This window comes from Berghia stephanieae, chromosome 8 (genome assembly GCF_034508935.2).
Source record: "Berghia stephanieae isolate SIO BIC M18660-M18661 chromosome 8, UCSD_Bste_1.3, whole genome shotgun sequence".
NCBI classification, from domain to species: domain Eukaryota; kingdom Metazoa; phylum Mollusca; class Gastropoda; order Nudibranchia; family Aeolidiidae; genus Berghia; species Berghia stephanieae.
Window position 1 is genome coordinate 1,902,386 of NC_088367.1, and position 22,360 is coordinate 1,924,745.

The 22,360-nt window shown below is 37.9% G+C and overlaps 2 protein-coding genes across 3 annotated transcripts; one reads left to right on the plus strand and one right to left on the minus strand.

Moving 5' to 3' along the window:
- Positions 1–1,336: 1,336 nt before the first annotated feature.
- LOC144978009 (uncharacterized) lies at positions 1,337–6,093 on the minus strand. Of its 2 annotated transcripts, none has more exons than XM_078923433.1 (3): positions 5,958–6,093; positions 4,917–5,016; positions 1,337–2,701 (listed from the first exon to the last, which is right to left on the minus strand). In XM_078923433.1, exons 2-3 carry the CDS (start codon positions 4,972–4,974, stop codon positions 2,226–2,228), a joined length of 534 nt encoding a protein of 177 aa, XP_078779559.1. In that variant the 5' UTR covers positions 4,975–5,016; positions 5,958–6,093; the 3' UTR covers positions 1,337–2,225. The 2 variants fall into 2 exon arrangements, with proteins under 2 accessions (XP_078779559.1, XP_078779560.1); XM_078923434.1 differs by having other exon boundaries at positions 4,917–5,045; positions 5,958–6,035.
- A 3,184-nt stretch (positions 6,094–9,277) lies between these two features.
- LOC144977939 (uncharacterized) lies at positions 9,278–22,326 on the plus strand. Its single transcript, XM_078923350.1, has 3 exons — positions 9,278–9,436; positions 16,834–17,008; positions 21,148–22,326. Exons 1-3 carry the CDS (start codon positions 9,278–9,280, stop codon positions 21,624–21,626), a joined length of 813 nt encoding a protein of 270 aa, XP_078779476.1. The 3' UTR covers positions 21,627–22,326.
- Positions 22,327–22,360: the final 34 nt, after the last annotated feature.

The window sequence follows — 22,360 nt, forward strand, 5'->3', positions numbered from 1 at the left end:
TCGTTGGAAGGGAACAAATCCCGTTGTCGATGACTCCGTTGGAGCTAAAGCTGAATACAGATCGCTACCATGTGCGACTATGTGGTCTCGTGGTATGGCAATCGTCTTCTGATCGGACGGTCCAGGGTTCAAGTCCCACCCTGGGCGGCGCATAATGGAGTCCCTGGAAAAAGGCTTTTTACTCACATTTTCTTATTATACTCAGGTGAAAAGTGTGTACCTGGCGGTTAACAGCGCTGTCTCTGTCGAAAAAACCCCCAATGTAATATCGCCTAACAGGCATCATGACTATTCATACATTTTAAGTGTGGCTGTTGACCAGGAAACCATTGTAAAGCGCTTTGCGCAAGTTTAGTAGATAAAGCTCTATATAAATGCTCCAGATAGCTTTTTCATTAACCATAATATAATTTACTTATTTATCCGAATACATTCCTTGTGTAAATGATCTTCTGGTTTCAGAGTGATGGCATTTTATTTTCTAGTCTAAAAATAGTGTTGGTTGTCAATAGAGATTCATCCACATTCGGTCAGCCTTAGAATCTACCCGTAATTCCTGCTACTAAAATAGTGCGGCTATGTGGTTTAGTGGTATGACACTCGCTTTCGGATCGGAAAGTCCTGGGTTCGAGCCTCGCTCGGCGCATAGTTGAGCCCTTGGAGAAGGCTCTTTACTCACATTCTCTCACCGTACCCAGGTGTAAACTGAGTACCTGGCCGTTAACAGCGTTGTCTCTGTCCCAAAAATTTGTAATATCGCCTAACAGGCGTCATGTCTCGTCCTGCATGTTATGTGTTGCTGTTGGCCAAGGACCCCTTGTAAAGCGCTTTGAGCACGTTTTGTGGATATTGAGCTATATAAAAGATGAAGTTTTTAAATTTTTTTTTTAATCATGCCACCTTTTGATCCAATGTGTAACCTATTCATTATTGGTTACATACACACTTTCAAGTGTCCTATGTTCCATTTTGGAATTTAAAAATAAGTGGAAGGTTCTTTTCTTAGTTGAAAGATGGTCTTTTACTGGTGTCTTTTGAGGTTATTTAGCCTATCAGTCTTTACAGAAGACAAGACGCCTATTAGGTATATAGGCGATATTACATTTTTCCCGAGACAACACTGTTAATGGCCAATTACTCATTTTACACCTAAATACAATGAGAGAAAATGAGCAATGAGTGTCTTCCAAGGACTCAACAATGCGTCACTCAAAAAGCGGGACTCGAACCGTTGACCTTCTGGTCCGGAGGCGAATGTCATATCTCGAGATTCCCATAGCCTCAAAATAAAGTTTTAAAAAAAGAAGAGAAGAACAAAAACAACAACATCAGTGAATAATGTGCTATATAAACGCTCATGTTTTTAATGAACAAAGTGTTATAACTCATCTCCAATGTAACAACACAAAGCAACTATCATGAGAAATAACTTAAAGCGAACTTTCCAAAACAAAATCTAAAGATTTATTTTACCCTCTTTTTATTATCTAATTCGCAAAAAAAAACCCCAACAGAAAAAAACAAAACAAAAAACAACAAAACAAATAACAACAAATCAAAAATCTAAATATTGTGTGCTTGCAAATAAAAGACAAAATGTTATATTTTATTTTGGAAGCAATACTAAAAATCAAATGAGTTAGCCCGAGTCTTTTAAGAATTAAGTTGTCAATATATTGTGGCCGATCCCATCAAAATGGTTTCATGTCGAGGTAAACCAGTATCCCCTTACAACCCGTTTTCATGACTTTTCTGAAATAGCATGACTACTGAAAACAAAATAATAAATTTTGAATTAAAGCTCAAAAACAACAAAGTACATGCTATACATAAAACATTATTGTTCAGAAATACAAGCTGTACGAAACAGCATGAGATTTTTATAACATATAACAAAGATTTTTATTCAAAATAAACAAGAAAAAGAATATTGTTGATTGTGATACAGATCTGCAGTCAGTCTGGGTTTGTTTGTTTTTACTCATGTACTTATATTTTCATTATTTTTTGTTGTTGACTGAGGAAAGGTTTTGAGCCCAACACGTTCGTTATTTGGTATTTTGTTCTTTTTTATAACTGTTAATTTTCATGTTTATTACTTAATAATATTGATTGGTTCGTAACGAATGTGACAATTTTGTTATAGTTGATAAGGAGAGGGTTTATCCAGCCCGACATAATATCACCGTTATGAGGGAACAGGTCACGATTTTGATGTTACAACTTTAAAAAGGGTAACCTGTTTTCAGCATTAACTCAAAGACGAAGGAAAAGAACTGGAAAAAGAAATTGTCTCTAGAACAGCCCGGAAGTTCATCGAGTACATCACTGACGCAATTTCTGAATTTCTGAGCAAGTTCTGGACTCTCATGATACTTATACCTGTAGCATTCCGACATTTTCTCCGGGAAATCGCCTTCATAACAACTGCTGGTGTCTCTGAAGTTGTTTTTCTCGGAACACATCTTAGCAAGCACCCCTTCCATAAAAGTGACTTGGGATACAATCTCTTTGTCGTCACATTTGGCGTCATCCAGACACTGCGTTTGGTAAGAGCACCAACTGTCCAAATTGTCGTACACTTCTCCCATACGGAAACCTTTCAGCACGGCCGTGAATTCTTGTGCCACCGCCTGTTTATCCCCCATGCATAACGCGACATCATTGCAGTTGGGTTTTTCCTCTGACGCAATCACCAAATCTGGAGATAAATAAAAAAAAGTTGAGCTTTATATAGCGCAATATCCACTAAATGTGTTCAAAACGCTCTACAAGGGGTCCCTGGTCAACAGCAACATTTAACATGTAGAATGGGACATGACGGCTGTTAGGCGATATAACATTTTTCGGACAAAGACAACGCTGTTAACGGCCAGGTACTCATTTTACACCTGAGTACGGTGAGAGAATGTCAGTAAAGAGCCTTTTCCAAGGAATAAACTATGCGCCGAGCGCGAGGCTCGAACCCAGGACCTTCCTATCCGAAAGCGAGTGTCATACCACTAGACCACATAGCCGCACAAATATTTGTTTATATTTGTTTTTAACTCTCTCCTTACCGATAATTTCCAGTACTTTCCCCAAAACGCAGGCGTACCTAGTAGACAAATGGATTTTTAAAACTCAAACAAGCTCTCTACAAAACAAATTTATGTTCTTATTAATTAAACAAAGATCATTCTTCAAAGTTTGTGATGTATAAAATAAATCTGAATAAGAACATATGTATATTGTGTCGTAACAAATGTGACGATTTTGCTGTAGGTGGTAAGGAGAGGGTTAAGGGTTTTACGGCGCTTGCAACACATTAAGGTCATATCAGCGCCTGTAAAAAGGAAGAAAATGGTACAGTAAAAAGTTCTGTAATTACAATTAAAGCACCCAAGAAAAGGTAAGACAAAGGAGAATTGGTTCAAATAGGAAACAGATATAGATTACAAGAGCACACCGTCAAAGTACTTAGTTTGAGATCACCTAAAAGTCTCATCCAGACATAAGCACAGGTCCCAACTAAGAGGAATACACTCAAATGTTTACAAATCATATCATATAAAATGTAAACTAAACATAATACAATGCATATAGCAGAGAGATGATGTACAAGGAAAAAAATATCATCTCCCAAAACTATAACTTCGCTCCCAGCCAGGACTCCGGCCAGGGTCAGGACAAAACTAAGTAATCTTATACCAAGACAACGACAGGAAACAATTGGATTCAATAGTCGTAACGTCACTTCCTTCCTTATGACGCATGGTAACTTAGTAACACTGGCTCTAAACTATCGGAACAATGGCGGATGCCCGTATGAAATAGTTCTCCGGCGACCATGAAAACGTTTCCAGAGGAAAAAAAAAACATAAATTTGATCATGTTTTGACTTTTACACATTCTGATTCTGATAAAAAAGGCATATGAAAAGGGAATGAACAGTTCTAGCCAGCATGAAGAATAAAAAGTAATGATTTTCTTTGTTTAGAACCAAGATGGCCGCCGTTGCCGGGCTGCGTGACATCAGACTACTGAATCCAATTGGAAAACGGGTATTGGGAGGGGGGGGGGGGGTGATACAAGACACAGCATGTACCCCCTGCCCACTATTAAAAAAAAAAGTTGTTGTAGTCCTTTAGAGCAATTTGGCCCATGGAGCCGGAGTATATCCCGCTTTCTATAGTGTGAAATGGAAAGTAGAAATTGCTTGCTATCCTTCGGATAGAATGCTAGTCTATCGCAAAGTACTTTCCGCCAGATCTAAAAGACCCAGCTACCCAATGGTTGCTAGGTGGACAGAAAGAATCGGAAAAAAAATCTCGACTGCACCCGGGTTCGGTCTAGGTCTCAACACGTGTGAAGCGAGTGCTCTACCAACTGAGCTATAGGACCCCATAGAAAAATATTACCTCTACAGTAAGAAAAATACATGAAATATTATTTTTTAAAAACTACAACCAAATGAAACAAAAAACAAAAAAACAAAAAAACAAAAAACAAATAAAAAACCCCAGCCTGTTTCGACTAGGGATCGAACCTAAACCTCCTGCTTACCGGTATTCAGGACGTCTGAGGTTCGATCCCAAGTCGGTGAAGGCTGATTTTATGTCATATTTTTTAAAACTTGAATTTCTGTTTAGTCTGAATATGATAATATGCTGGTCGTCAATAAAGATCATCCTTTGTCGCTCATTGATGTCCCGTAATCCTAGGAATCTGCCTGTAGGGAATGAGATTAGCGGAAGAGTAGCGTCCCTTGATTGGACGTCACCTATAGTCTGGCGGAAAAGTTATTAGAGAGAGAACGTCATGTTGGTTGTGCGCATGCGTCTCATGTCCACATAGCCGCACACATAATAATACAACCTATAAATGAATAAATGAATATTGAATAATATATGAAAAAATAGAATAAATTCTCTCACCTTGGCAATGAAGAGCTGTGAAAACCAGCAGGATTCCAAACGCTAAAGGCATCTGCATCTTGGTAGCTTCTTTTCTTTCTTGTCTCCGATAAAAGGATCTCTACAAACAGGAGAGTAGACGAAATCTTTCTGACAAGGGATCGTTTGTATCAATGGAGACAAGTCACTTTTACTTATACCATACAGTCATGGAAATATAATAATGACCTCAAGTGTATCCTAATTTACATTTTTAAAAATAATTGTGTATTCTTATTGTATCAGTGCATGACATTACCAGTCGGAAGGTGACAATTTTGGATTTGTATTTTTTTCAATTTCTGAAAGAATATTCTCACCAGAGCATTTTAATCTTTGTTTGAAGCAAATCAGGTGATTTTTCATGAAGTTATGGTCAGATATATGGGAAAGGTATCCAGCAACTTTTCTCAAATTTCATACTTTCATCAACTTGACTAACTGTAAAAAATATTTAGAAGTGTAATTAAGCTTTGATATTTCCCGAAGATGTACAAAAACGGTTGATTTAATCATTTATGACAAGAACTCATTTTTGATAAAAAAAATTGACCTCGTATCTAAACCTGGCAATATCTCAGTTCAAACCTTTCCACCATTCAACTGATTGTTTCATTCACTGCAAGAATATTTGAAAAGTTGCTGATAATATGAAACAGTAATTTTATTAAATTGATAGAATATATTGTATGCCATGTATATTGTGTGCCGAGAGCAATTTTGTATGGGACAGGTGCTATAAAAATAAATTACATTATTATTATTATTATTATTATTATTATTATTATTATTATTATTATTATTATTATTATTATCATCATCATCATCATTATTATTATTATTATTATTATTATTATTATTATTATTATTATTATTATTATTATTATTATTATTATTATTATTATTATTAATATTATCATCATTATATATTCTTCTTCTTCTTCTTCTTCTTCATCTTATTATTATTATTACTATTATCATTACTAATGAAACTCAAAACAGTACTACTAAGTGTTTGTATACCTATATTTGTCCAACGGTGTAGAGAACCTGTCGTGGATATTAACAGTAACAGTATCTAAGCTTGAGACCAATTAAAGACTGTCCAATTTCAATCGACTTAAATATCCATTTAAGAAAAATGGGAGGAGGGGTGAGATCGTTATCACCCATAATGTTACTAAGTACGTTGTATGTACCTTGATTTAGGCAAGGTGCGTGACAGTTTAGGTATAATTATTTTCCTATATGACGAATTAGCCACTTTTATGAGAAATTCGAATGCTAGATATCACTACTACTACTACTACTACTACTACTACTACTACTACTACTACTACTACTACTACTACTACTAACTACTACATCTACTACTATACTACTACACTACTACTAACTACTACTAACTACTACTACTACTACATACTACTATACTACTACTAACTACTATACTAATACTACTACTACTACTATTACTATACATACTACTACTACTAACTACACTACTACACTACTACTACTACTACTACACTACTACTACTACTACTACTACTACAACTACTACTACCTACTACATACTTACTCACTACTAACTACTACTACATACTACTACTAACTACTACTATACTACTACTAACTACTACTACTACTAACTACTACTACTACTACTTAACTACTACTACTACTAATACTACTACTACTACTACTACTACTACTACTACTACTACTACTACTACTACTACTACTACTCTACTATTACTACACTACTCTACTATACTACACTACTACTACTACTAACTACTACTACTACTACTACTACTACTACTACTACTAACTACTACTACTACTAACTACTAACTACTCCTACCTCACTACTACTACTACTACTACTACTACTACTACTACTACTACTACTACTACTACTACTACTACTTCTACTACTACTACTACTACTACTACTACTACTAATACTAACTACTACTCATACTACTAACTACTACTTACTACTATATACTACTACTACTTACTACTACTACTACTACTACTACTACTAACTACTACTACTACTACTACTATACATACTATACTCTACTCCAACATCTACTTATTATTATATATTATTATCAAATATATTACTATTTATTATATATTATTATATTATTATTATTATATATTATTATTATTATTATATATTATTATTAATTATTATTAATTATTATTATTATTATTATTATTATTATTTATTATTATTATTATTATTATTATTAATAATTATTTTATTATTATTATTTATTATTATTATTATTATTATTATTATATATTATTATTATTATTATATTATTATATTATTATTATATATTATTATTATTTATTATTATTATTTATTATTATATTATTATTATTAGTTATTATTATTATTATTATTATTAATTATTATTTTTTATTATTATTATATATTATATTATTATTATTATTATTATTATTATTATTATTATTATTATATTATTATTATTATTATATCATTGTTATTCTTAATTAGGTAAATAAGAATTACATACATTGTAATAAATGAACAAAAAGACAACAAAGATTTCTCGCACCCGAAATCTCTCTCTCTCTCTCACTCTCTCTGTCCCTCTCACTCTGTGTATCCATCTCTCTTTCTAGCTCTCTCTCTCTCACTCTCTAACTCTCTTTCTCTCTCTCTCTTTTTGTTCCTTTCTTTCTCCAATACTCTTTCTTTCTCTCTCTCTCTCTCTCCTCTCTGATAAGTTCTCATCTGAACTAACAAACAAAACCAAAAGTTTCGTCAATCTCAATATATTAATTGAACGATTGTTAAACGTCCCTGTTAGAAAATGTTCCCGAATTAGCACATTCCCACTTTCAAGCATGTAATGAATGTCTGATGTTATCAAATTGTTTATGACTAAACTCATTACGCAAGTAATCTTGTTCATTGTATTTTAATTGGTGATTAAACGAGACCGCGAGTGAGGTTTCAGTAAATTTGGCAGAACAACAAACGAACAATTGATAAGAATTTGTTGTGTGTATTTTAATATTAATTTTGACATTTAATCATTTTGTCCAGATAAAAACACAAAAAACTATTCCCTGACCGTCGTTAATCTTCCGGGTTATAGCGATCGCAACAATGAAAAAGAACGGCTATGTGGTCATGTGGTATGACACTCCCTTTCGGATCTGAAGGTCCAAGGTTCGAGCCTCGCTCGGTGCATAGTTGAGTCCTTGGAAAAGGTTCTTTACCCACATCCTCTCATCGTACCCAGGTGAAAAATGAGTACATTTTCCGTTAACAGCGTTGTCTCTGTCTGAAAAAAATTGTATTATCGCCTAACATGCGTCATGTCCCGTCTTACATGTTAAGTGTTGCTGTTGGTCAGGGACCCCTTGTAAAGCGCCTTGAGCACGTTTAGAGGATATTGCTCTATATAAAAGCTCAATTTGAGATTTTTTAAAAAAAACCCAACAAAACGCTAAATAGACAAGTTTGTGTCGGTGCGTTAGCTAGCTAGATATTTCTAGTGTAAACAAACAGGCATCCATATATTTTACCTATATACTTCTGTATTTTGGGAATTAACAAAGATCGAGACAAATCTTTTAAGCCATCAACGATCAAAATCGGTCTGGTAATAATGTTTGTAGGTGCGCGCAAATGAAGTTGACAAAAATAGGGCGGCCAGATAGCGATTCCCAACGTCAAATGACCGATCGTATTGCCTTAGCGAACGTAGACATCAGTTCTACGTTCTCTAAAGAGTGAGAAGAGGCAGACACTGTTTATATTATGCTCTCACATGAGATCAGGCAGACGTTGCCTCTGTTTATGTTGTGGAATAGTTTAATGTAAGAAGACAATGTCAGAAAATATTAAGATTTGTAAATGATTTCAAGAGTTCTAAATATATTGACAAATAAGATCATGTTAGATAAATAATTTTTTGAAAGAAAAGTAAAATTCTAAATGTTAAATTACTGCACTTTTTATAGTTCAAAGCTTAGAAATTATCTTCTTTTTTCCACAAAAGACGGGACATTACTCTTTATGTGTCTAGTGATACCACTCACTCACTCAATCCTCACAGGGTCTGCTGGCACTTGAGGTGATGCAAGGGATCTCCACCTGGTCCTGTCTTGGGGCCATCTCGATGGACAGACCTCTCTGCTTAGGTCCCTCTATACGTGCGTCTCCAAGTCTTCTCGGAGTGGCTTCTCTTTCTCGTTCTTTGGGGTATTCATCCCTTCCTTCCTTCCTTATCAGTGATTCATCAGGTCTGCGACAGACATGCCCCAACCATTGCCATCTTCTCGTTTTAATGAGACTCTCCAGAGACTCCACTTCAGCTCTCGCTCTCAGATCCTCGTTTGAGATTGTGTTTGGTCAGACGTGCTACCAGTACATGACAGAGATTCTGCCTATTGCTATCTGTAGTTTAATGGTCGTACTTCTGACCGGATGTACGATAGCTCAGTTGGTAGAGCACTCGCTTCACAATCAAAGGAACCGAGATCGATCCCGGGTGTAGTCGATATATTTTTGACACCCCCCCCCCATCCAACCAGATGGGTAGATTTGGTAGCTGGGTCTGTTAGATCTGGCGGAAAGTAATTTGCGGTAGACTAGCGTCCTATCCAAAGGATAGCAAGCAATTGCTACTGTCCGTTTCACGCTATAGAAACCGGGATAAACTCCGGCGCCATGGGTAGGATGACTCTGAAGGACTACTTTTTTTTCTGAGAAAAATACTTTTTTATTCACTTGTCCAGAAAACTCGTCTTTCAAATAGCAATTGATTTAAATGACCCACATGTTGGCAAAAAACTCTCATCAAACTTGGGACTTCGCAAAGATCGATATTTGAAGGGCCATTTCTCTGGCCAAATTTTTATATAATGTTTTCCAGAGTGCCCAAGACAGTTAACAGATTAACTCACTCAATCCTAGAGATTTTTGATACTTTTAAAATTGGAAAAGATGTATTAAAATGAGCATGTACATAGATAGTTTTATTCAACTACCATTAACATGTAAAAACTAAAAACATTAGCTTTGATACTACGCCTATAATGTGACTCATAAAAAAAAAAAAAAAACAAAAAAAAAAACTTGAGCCTTTATATAGCGCAATATCCACTAAACATGCTCAAAGCGCTTTACAAGGGGTCCCTGACCAACAGCAATACATAACATGTAGGACGAGACATGACGCATGTCAGGCGATATTACAAATTTTTGGGACAGAGACAACGCTGTTAACGTCCAGGTACTCGTTTTACACATGAGTACGGTGAGAGAATGTGAGTAAAGAGCCTTCTCCAAGGACTCAACTAGGCGCCAAGCGAGGCTCGAACCCAGGACCTTCCGATCCGAAAGCGAGTGTCATACCAAAAGAACACATAGCCGCAGAAAATGTAATAAATAGGCATGGAGTAAAAGAATCTCGGGTAAACTACGGATATAGTCGGTGTCAGGGTTGAATGAGTTAATGAGATGTAACAGCAACACTGCCGTACTCTGGAAATACCCATATTAAAAATTTGGCCAATGAACTCGTCCTTCAAATATCGGTCGAGTATTCTGACCGAATTTTTGAATACATATCGGATTTTTGCAGAACAGCAAGTAACTTATCTGATACAAGCTGCCGGCTGGTGATATTGTCTTTCAACACAGATGTACCCAGAGTAATACACTGTTTGACACTTGATAGTATAAGGATACATGCAGTCTGTTCCAGTGCACTGATTAAACAAATATTGGCAGATTGGGGAGGTAGGGTGGGGGTGGTGGAGGGGGGGGGGTTTCCAGGGCATATAACAATGATTTAATAAAATAAATATCGGTCGAATATCATGTGTTATGTGTCACCCTTGGTATGAAGTCTAAATTGAATTGGTTTGAATTCTCGTCTCAGTCTTTATGACAAGATAAAGAGGGGGGGGGGGGTATTCTACTATCTTGCGGCTATTTGGAATTCGGATGGAAGGTCCTGGTTTCGAGCCTCGCTCGGCGCATAGTTGAGTCCTTCCTTGAAAAAGGCTCTTTACTCACATTCTCTCACCGTACTCAGGTGTAAAATGAGTACCTAGTCGTTAACAACGTTGACTCTGTCCGAAAAAATTGTAATATCGCCTAACAGGGATCATGTACCGTCTTACATATTAAATGTTGGCCAGTGATCTATTGCAAAGCGCCATGAGCACGTTTAGTGGATATTGTGCAACATACAAGCTCAAAGCTCAATATAAATAATTCAAGTAAACCATTTCTGTCAGTGACTGCAATATGGGCCTCCCCCCCTGCCCCCCCTCAACCCCCCCCCCGCTCAACCCCCCTACTCAACCCCCCTCCCCCCTCAACCCACCTCCCCCTCAACCCCCCACTCCCCCCTCAACCCCCCCCCCCTTTTTTTTCCTCTCGTTGACATGGATATAAAACATGTGGTTATCCAACTTGTCAAGTATAACTAAAGCTACATGTTTTTGCAGGTGTGTGTGTGTGTGTGTGTGTGTGTGTGTGTTTAGTTATTGTTTTTTTTGGGTTGTTTCGTTTTCTCTCTCCTTGTTTTAAAAAGGATATCATATTATCATGCACCTGTCATCAAATTATAGGTCAACAATGTTTGCTTTGTTTGCAATTTTATACATAACATGCATCAAGCATCAATCATCATCATCATCATCATCATCATCATCATCATCATCATCCCATCATCATCATCATCATCATCATCATCATCATCATCATCATCATCATCATCATCATCCCATCATCATCATCATCATCATCATCATCATCATCATCCCATCATCATCAACACCGCCGTACGTCAGCAACGGAGTGTGTCTGTATAATAAATGGCTCAGGCAGAAGTCCTGCTGTGGCAGACACAACTTTTAAATATCGCTTTAACTGTCACACATAAATGTGACGTGCTCTTTAAAAACTGTTTTTAAAGGTTTGTCGGCGCCAGCAACACATTTAGGTCAGCTCAGCGCCACTGAAAAGGGAAAAATGGGACATGAAAATAAAAAGTTCTAGAACTAGAATTACAATTATAGCACCCAAGAATGGGTGGAAGCGGAAGCGAGGACGAGAGATGCATGCGCACAACCAACATGACGTTCACACTCTAATAACTCTCTAATAACCTTTCCGCCGGTGACGTCACAGACTATGGGTGACGTCCAATCAAGAGACGCTACTCTTCCGCTGATCTAATTCCCTATTAACACATTAAATGATGTCGGCTATATCATGGTCCAGTGGTATGACACTTGCCTTTGGATCGAGAAGTCCTGGGTTCGAGTCACGAGCTACGCATTGTTGAGTCCTTGCGAACGACTCTTTACTCACAGCATTGTCTCTGTCCGAAAAAAAATTGTATTATCGCATAACAGGCGTCATGTCTCGTCTTACATGTTAAGTAGTTGCTGTTGGCTTGGGACCCCTTGTAAAGCGCTATGAGTATGAGTCCCTTTAGCGGATATTGCGCAATATATATTTTTTTTAAAAAGCTGAAGTAAAATTCAAGTATCTACCTCAAGTTGTTTTTGATTGAGTTAGGCCCAATGACCTTCAACGGGAAACTTTAATGACGTTGATTGTGACACTCGTCACGTGATGGTGCATTGCATGATGGGTAAAATGGCAAGCTTATTATTTGTGTCTACTGCAGCAATTATTATAGATACACATGGTACAGGCGCTCAGATGAAATTGCCATAATGATGAGAAATAACAATAATGGGAACTAGAGAATTCGGTTAGATGAAAACAGAAAATCGAAATATTAATGTGTCAGAGAGCAAAAACTCGGTATACAACTAATATGGCAATCATCGCCAGGCTGAGAGAGAGAGAGAGAGAAAGAGAGAGAGAGAGAGAGAGGGAGAGAGAGAGAGAATGATAGGGAGAAGGACAGAAAAGGAGAGAGAGAGAGAGGAAGAGAGATAGATGATAGAGAATGAGAGAGAGGATAGAAAGAGAGAGAGAGAAGGAGAGGATGAGAGAGATAGAGAGATCGAGAGAGAGAGATAGAGATAGAGAAAGATGGGAGAGAGGGAGAGAGAATGAGAGAGAAGGAGAAAGATAGAGAGGAGACAGAGAGGGGGGCAGGGAGAGGGAGAGAGATAGTGAGAGGGATAGTGAAGGAGAGAAGGAGAGAGCTAGAGGGAGGGAGAGTGAGAGAGAGGGGGAGAGAGGAGGAAAGAGACAGAGGGGAGAGGGAGAGATAGAGGGAGAGAGAGAGAGAGAGAGGAGAGAAAGAGAGAAAAAGGGTGGGATAGATAGAGAGGAGAGTAAGAGAGAGATGGAGAGGGAGAGAGACAGAGGGGAGAGGGAGAGAGAGAGAGAGAGAGAGAGAGAGAGAGAGGAGAGAAAGAGAGAAAAAGGGTGAGATAGATAGAGAGGAGAGTAAGAGAGAGATGGAGAGGGAGAGAGATAGATAGAGAGAGAGATTACGTGTTTCTGTCGGTCAGGGACCCTTGTAAAGCGCTTTGAGCACATTTAGTGGATATTGCGCTATATCACAGATCAAGTTTTTACCCAAAAACCATTTTCGGCAACCCGCCGTCTCAAACCGCCATGATATGGATGTCACTCACATTTCGGGAATGGGAGAGACCTGTTGATGCTTTCCGTTGAGCACAACTCACAACATTCGCCAACCGGAAATAAAGTACAAACACACAAAACTATGTGTAACCTTGAAGTTTATATTCTCATTATTACAGTTTAGTGAGAGTAGTAGTAGTAGTAGTAGTAGTAGTAGTAGTAGTAGTAGTAGTAGTAGTAGTAGTAGTATTTAGTAGTAGTAGTAGTAGTAGTAGTAGTAGTAGTAGTAGTAGTAGTAGTAGTAGTAGTAGTAAGCTTCGCAGACCGAATGACGCTTGCTGAGAATTGTGTGATTCAGTCATGGTCCATAAGTATAGCTGCTCTCTCCATCCATGTTGTTAACTGTTTCCATTGATCACGGTCCTGGGCCAGAGTTTTCAGGCTGTCAAGATTTTGTTGTGACTTTAGTACGGAGAGCACTGCAGTATTTCTTAGTTTTTAGAAATTTCTGATATGTAGAGATTCCTGGTTCAGGGTAGTTACTATTAATGTTGGTGGTCTCCCTACACATTTGTTGCCATAAAGGAAATATTCTGTCATTGCAGTTTGGGCTGGGATGTTATCTTCTCGACGTAAGATGTGACCAAATAACCTCCATCGCTGTTCTTTTGTTATTGTACTCAGGCGTTGGACCTTGGTTCTTTCATAGAGATCAGTATTTGTAATTGTCTCTGGCCAATATATTCCGATTACGCGATGTAATTGTTTGCGGTGGTATGAATCGAGACTTTCTAAGTTCTTTTTTTGTGAGGCCCCAGGTTCCACAATTATATGTTAATATCGGAATAATCAATGCCTCGTAAATCTGTATTTGTTTATTCTCACTGATTATGTTATTTCTATTCCATAAATTTTGGAGTTGGTTGAATGCTTTGGTGGCCAGCTTCTTTCGTTTTCTGATATTTTCATTTTTGTTGATCAAATTGCCTAGTTTATGTACACTTTTCCATTCATTTAAATTTCTGTTGATTTTTGTATTTTCTGTTTTGGATTGATTCACTTTCAGATTCCCTGCTTCTAGGGTAGTTGATATTATTGGCAAGTATATTTTCGCCAAATGTTCTGATTCAAAGATTAGGTCTGTATCATCTGCATATATCAATTCACTAGTGATTTTCTTTATTGGTGGTAATTTTGGTCTTATATCTTTCATGGCCGATTCGAGGTATATCGTGAATAGAATTAGACTCAAGCTGTCTCCTTGAGGGGATCCGACTGAGGTTGATATTGTTGTTAATTCTTTGCCGTATTCAAATTGTAATGTACTATTTGATAATAGGTATCTTATGAGCTTCACGTGATCTTTGTCCAAGAATTAGTCAAGGATTGATAACAGCTTGGTTCTACATATCGTGTCCAAAGCTGAACTCATATCGACTCCATATATGGTAAATTCTTCCATATATTTCTCCGTTCTGTTTTTCATCCATTGATGGGCCCATACTATGTTTGCAGTGCTTCTATCTCTTCTAAACCCACTTTGTGAAGGTGAAAGATATTCATCTACCTTTTCTCTAATTCTGTTGAGCGTGATTGTGCATAAAACGTTTCTTAGTGTGGATAATAAAACGATCGGTCGCATATTTTCTAAAGGGCCTTTCTTTTTTATTTGATTTGTTTAGCAGAATGAGTTTTCCACTTCCATGTTTGAGAACTTGTTTTGTCTTAAATATCTTATTATACATATCAGCTAGTATTTGAATGCCTTCGTCGTCAAGACATTTTAGTTCTTCTGATCTAACACCATCTAGACCTGGAGATCTGTTTAGTGAGAACTACCCATAAAATGGCTGGCTAAAAACAATACTAGAGACCAGAGTGACGTCAACTTTGTTCTATCTATAGTCATGTTATTGTCCAAAAAACCCCAACACAAACGGGTCATCTATCAAATGATATTTTTGTTATCCAACGATTGGACATTTCTTCATAAATGTAAACACGCTGCTTTGTTTATGAACGTTGTAAACATACCGGTGTGTCAAGCTGAACAAACTGACCAATCGTTATGTTAGATATTTCAAAAACGGTGAACATTTCACTATGTGGTCACTTTAATCATATTTTGCCATGTGACCAATGACCTGGAGTACATGGAGAGGTAATTTTTATAATCTCCATTAATTCAAAGTCAAAACAATCAGAAATGTGAACTTTTGACTTTTTTTTTGCTCGAATAGAAAACTGTTATTGGTTTTCTCCAATAAAACAAATTAATTTAACCTAAGGGCTATACACCCTTCTTCGGTGGATAACCCCCAACCCCCCCCTCCCACCCCCCCCCCGGCCAAAAAAAAACAAGACATGAATGCACCAGTTTAAAATCCAGGGACAGTGTAGAAGCATATTTAGCACGGCTTGTCGGCTAGTACGACCTCGAAACATATTATTATTGTTGTTTGTTTATTTATTTATTTATTTCTGGTTATTTCTTCTTCGTCTATTACCATTTTATTTTTTGCTTGGCACTTGGACAAGACATTTTCGTCAGTTAAAGTTTTAAGCATTGTTCAAAATTCACGATAAAATTTGTGTAAATGACGACGATGATGATGATAATGATGATGATGATGATGATGATGATGATGATGATGATGCTGATGATGATGATGATGATGATGACGATGATGATGAGTATGATGGTGATGATGATGATGATGATGATACTGATGATGATGATGATGATGATGATGATGATGATGATGATGATGATGATGATGATGATGATGATGATGATGATGATGAGAATGAGAGTAAAGAGGTGGTGCTTGTAATGGTGGTATTGGGGTCGCTTGTGGGGCTGCAGGGGTAGATTGTTCTGCTGAAAATGACGAAAGTTTTAATTATGATTGTCAACTTAAATGTTACTGTTCATCCAATGGTGAACACTACGTGCCTTATATTCTATGATGTTCAATTTGAAATATTATAATACCATCTGGAGACATTAAGTTTGACATTTCATCTTTGATCGTTTTTTTCCCTCCTATGGACAAAACACGTATTTACAATTTTGGCCAGAAAACGCGTCTTTCATCTATCGATAGATTAAATTGACCTTTGTCTTGGTAAATACTCCCAAACCTGGGACTTCGTGGAGACCCAGGTTTGAGAGATTTTGCCAAGATGAGGGTCATTTTAATCGATTGCTTTTTGAAGGACCCGTTTTCTAACCAAAAATTTATAATGCTTGATCTTTCAAGAGTTGGATACAGCTTGAGTCATCATATCGTCATGACTTAATGGTATAAGTAGAAGGGACTTGTCTCTATTGATTTGATGCAAACGATCCCCTGGCAGAAAGATTTCGTCTACTCTCCTGTTTGTAGAGATCCTTTTATCGGAGACAAGAAAGAAAAAGAAGCTACCAAGATGCAGATGTCTTTAGCGTTTGGAATCCTGCTGGTTTTCACAGCTCTCCCTGGCCAAGGTGAGAGAATTTATTCTATTCTTTTATATATTTAATATTCATTTATTCATTTATAGGCTATATGCGGCTCTGAATAAATGCATTTGCTCGTATACGTAGATGATGGAAAAGTCATGACGTCTAAGTCTCTAATCTTTTGGTTCCTAAATCTTTGGTAATGTCTATAAAACCACTTGTTGGAGAACTAATAATGAATAGGTTACAAATCGAATTATAACTGGTTTAATCTACGCGAAATAACAATCAAAATTCATCTTCTCTGTCGGCTTTTCCTCTTGACAACCTCTTGTTTCTCTCTTCTGTTCAATTATCGTTTTCACACCCTTTATCACCGAGTCCCACAATTGCGTGTTCTTCAATTAACAAATCACACGCTCCCCAGATGGAAATATCACATTTTCATTGTCTAAGTCCATTACTATTACAAATCGTCCATTTCATCATCCGATGAGCAATCATAGTACCCAAGCCAAACCGATGGCCTGCGCGTCGTTGTCCCAACCCGTCTTGATTCGCCAACTTTCCAATTTTATCTTCTGGCTCTGCTCTACGTGGATTCACTTCTTCATCGACTCCAGGTCGTCCGAAACCTATACTCTCTACACATTCCTAAACGCCTTCTTCCTCGAATCTCTGAATTTCACCTTATCTTTACTCACCGTCACTTGCATCCAATCTCCGAATGTCAAACGCCCATTGTGGCCTGTGGTGTTCTCCACATTGTCTTTTCTTTATGCTTCAACGACACTCCGTATATCCAACACGTGTCGTGGTATACCATCAACATCAACATTGTTAATCGAATTCACCGCAGTCACAATACCTTTTTCCCATTTTAATGTACATCTGCCATGAGGCGGTTTCACCCAAACTCTCTCACCAACCTTGAACCTTCCACTAATTCTTTCACTGTCATTACTGGGAGCTTCATTCTCGGCGGTCTGATTATCTCTCCACTCGTACTTATAGATCGCACGAGACGGCACAGTCTCCCAAATGGCGTTCCTGGGTGTAGAATTATACCAATAAACAGCCTCCCTGGGTGAAATATTTGCCCTTTCTGCCAACGTCTGAATTGCTCGAAGATGTCTTTCTAACATTTCCACTGCCACCTGCTCGGTAGGCAGCCCTGAATGTTGCCTTCACTCTCCACCTTTGGAGTAACTGGCGCATACAATCTGATCGAAATACAGTCCATTAGAATTTCTTTCACAGCCACTCATCGATGGACAAGTACGGAATTTGGTGGTAATGAGCCACATCAATTGCCAACATTTCCCAATCATCATTAACGCTGATGTTTCCTCTCTCGTGAACGCCAAGGGCAGAATTAATTGATTGACATCGTTCACTTCACATGCTCTTCTTACTTTACAACCATCAGCCCTTCGTACTTCTGGAAAGACCTTTCTAGCAAGGAACAACGTTCGGTCAATACCCATGTGATGAACCTCACGCAGCGCCTTCAGGTCAGGAGCAACAGAGGCACATCCAAATTGTCCTTCTCCGTCTTCATTCTTTCCTAACTCAATCCACTCTTTCTTCACTCTCGTTAATTCATCCGCCTTATTCCTCATCGACAGCACAAGCTGTATACACACATGAAGGTCAAATTCATCTATTAAACTCTTTAAAATCCCTAAACGTCTTTTTACGAGTAACCCAGCCGCTCCCTTCGTCTTCACCCTTTTCTCACCCGTCAACACAGTCTGCATCCATCTTTTCACAGTTGCTGAGTCTGTCATTATTGTGACACATGTCACTCCCCACTTCCGTGCCAGATTGACCCCTTCATTAATGCCTCCAATTTAGCTCCATTGATGTGCTTGAAATCGTCTGTTTTCGCAACCACGCTGCGTCCTCTACCACTTTATCTCCAATTTCTAATAAACCACCCAAGGCAATATAACTTGCATGACACCATACAATTCCAGTTTTTGATCTCAAAACTCCCCATATTCATCTCACGGAATCATCATTTTTCACTCTTTGCAACACATCCTGCTGCATCTTGATTGCTCTTTTGTTGACTCCATTGCTCCATTTCATTCCCCCAGCCACTCTCTTGATATAGCTGCATGCGACACGAAGCCACCCAGCAATCGGATAATGCCCGATTAGTTTTCCACATATTGAAAACAGTTCTCTTTTGTCAATACTATCAGGTACACTCTCCGACACTTCGTTACCCCGTGAAAACATTAACCTCCCATCTCCGCTTTTCGATATGCGCAATCCTAGTGCAGCGCTACCTGTCAATGACTCTGGCGGTTTGGTTCCTAGCTCCCATTCTTTCAAGTGAGTAATCAACACATTTGCAGACATGCTGCTTTCGTCTAAAAGAATGTCATCAACATATGATATTGTGCACGTTTCACTTCACCAGTTTTCCCCAATATTGTCTTTAGAATTTTTGACATCCGTGTTGCGGAACTCAAGGCGAACCCCAACCGTGTGAGGCAGTAAGTTGTACCCTTGTAGTTTACCAACTGGTAGTCCCAATGATCTTCCGCAGCTCTTATCTGGAGATATGCTGACTTGAGGTCTAAGATCGTCTCAGCTCTGCTCTGTCTCCACTCTCGCAACGTCTCGCTACATATATCATCCGTAATCACCCGTGTGACATTTGACATGCTTATTCAGCTCCCTGAAATCCAAGGCTGGCCTGACCTTGTTCTACGTCGGTTGGACAACAGTCATGAAAGGAATCACTCCCGATTTAACTTTTTTATTCCATGGCATCAGAATACCTTCTTCTATCCATCTATCCACTTTCTTTTCAAAGCATCCTTAACTGTACCTTTTAAATTCCGATCATAACATTCAATTGTATTTTCTAATACGGGTGGCTCCAATTTCAGGAAGTCTTCCGAAAGCTCCTTGTGCGCACCATGTTTAATTTAATTTTGGGAGGATCAGACCTCTGATGACAGATGACATCAATTAAATAAAACATGGCGTGCAAAGGTCGTATGTAGACTTCAGCAGTCTTGATCCACCGACCGTGAAAATTAGGACCAGAGGTTTGATCCACCGACCGTGAAAATTGGGACCAGAGGTTTGATCCACCGAAGGTAAAAATTGGGACTTCAGAGGTTTGATCCGCCGATCGTGAAAATTGGGACTTCAGAGGTTTGATCCGCCGATCGATAATCACAACTTAAAAATATCACTAGTACAAAATGAATCGTTGTCTACACCAGATATATATTCTCACCTGAGTCGAGTGCAATAATAAATGTAAATGGTCTTCTTGTCCAGGGACACAACGCCGGAACCAGAGATTCCCTGCATGGGTGTAAGATAATGATCTCACAAAGGCGTATATCGAGGTGTATATATATGCAGGTCTGATATTCGAACCCAATTATGGGCCTAGTTTAACGTTGTTATAATGGATAATGTTTTGTTATATTTTTATTTTTTTATAATTCCATTACAATAAATGGGTTCTTCATAAATTGGCTTATCAGACCTGCAAATAAGAAACGTTGGTGTGTATGAAACAGTGAGGGTCAAAGCAGAAATGAAAATACCATTAAAAGAACTATGACATAAAAACAGCGTGCCCCGACTTGGGATCGAACAGCAGACCTCCTGAATACCAGTAAGCAAGAGGTTTTGGTTCGAACCCTAGTCGAGACAGACTGGGAGGGGGGGGGGGGAGGGTTGGATAATTTTTCATGTATTTTTCTTTCTGTTGAGGTGCTTTTTTTCTTGTATGTATTTTTCTGTCTGATATGTCTGGCCATGTTTCAGACACGCCTCTTTATTGTCCAGATTGTCGCCCCCTATTATAAATGGTCATTAACAAAGTATATTTCACTTTGATCTCCTATGAGGGTACCTATAGCTCAGTTGGTAGAGCACTCGGATAAAACGTGTTGGGATCTAGACCGATCCCGGGTGCAGTCGAGATGTCTTTCTGATTCTCCTGTTCACCTAGCAACGATTGGGTAGCTGGATCTGTTAGATATGGCGAAAAAGCACATTGCGATAGACTAGCGTTCTATCGAAAGGATACCAAGCAATTGTTATTGTCGATTTTACACTATAGAAAGTGACATTATCTCCGACTCCAGGGCTTAATGGCTCTGAAGTACTACCACTACTTTTACCTTTAAAAAAATCTTCTACAGGTTTGGGGAATGAGACCTCGGACAATGACTGTGAGGATGTTATGTTATGCGCCGGGGATAAGCACGGGATGGCAGAAGAGATGCTGCCTATCCTGGGACAATTCCGTATTGGAGAAACGTATGACCACCTGGACAGTTGGTGCTCTTACCAAACACAGTGCCTGGATGATAAATGTGATGACAAAGAGATTGTATCCCAAGTCACATTTGTGGAAACAGTGCTTGCTAAGATGTGTTCCGAAAGAGAGAACTTCAGGGACACCAGCTGTTATCAAGGCGATTTCCAAGAGAGAATGTTCGGATGCCATGACGTCGGAAGGAGAAAGGAACCTAACTACTATCAGGAGCTCAAAAATTGTGTCAATGATGCACTCGGTGAACTTCCCGGCTGTTCTAGAGACAGTTTCTTTTTCCACTTCTTTACCTTTGTAACTGATTTAATGATTGAAACAAAATTCAATTTTAGAATTGAAGAGTAAAATCGTGACCTGTGCCCTCATAACGGTGTAATGTCGGGCTTGATAAACCTCTCCTGAACAACTATAACAAAATTGTCACATTTGTTACGAACCAATCAACATTATTAAGTAATAAACATGAAAATTAACAGTTTCAAAAAAAGACCATAATTCCAAATAACGAACGCTTTGAGCTCAAAACCCTCTTTCAGTCAACAACAAAAAGCAATGAAAAAATAAGTAAATTAGTAAAAAGAAAAAATCAAACCCAGATTTACGGCAGATCTGTATCACAATCAACCATATTATTTTTCATGTTTATTTTGAATACAAATCTTTGTCATATGTTATAAAAATCTCATGCTGTTTCGTAAAGCTTGTATTTCTGAACAAAAATGTTTTATGTATAGCATGTACTTTGTTGTTTTTGAGCTTTAATTCAAAATTTATTATATTGTTTTCAGTAGTCATGCTATTTCAGAAAAGTCATGAAAACCGGTTGTAAGGGGATACTGGTTTACCTCGACATGAAACCATTTTGATGGGATCGGTCACAATGGATTGACAACTTAATTCTAACTTAATTCCAAGACTCAGGCTAACTCATTCGATTTTTAGCATAGATTCCAAAATAAAATATAACATTTTGTCTTTTATTTGCAAGCACATAATATTTAGATTTTTGATTTGTTCTTTTTTTTTACGAATGAAATAATAAAAAGAGGAGAAAATAAAACTTTAGAAATGATTTTGGA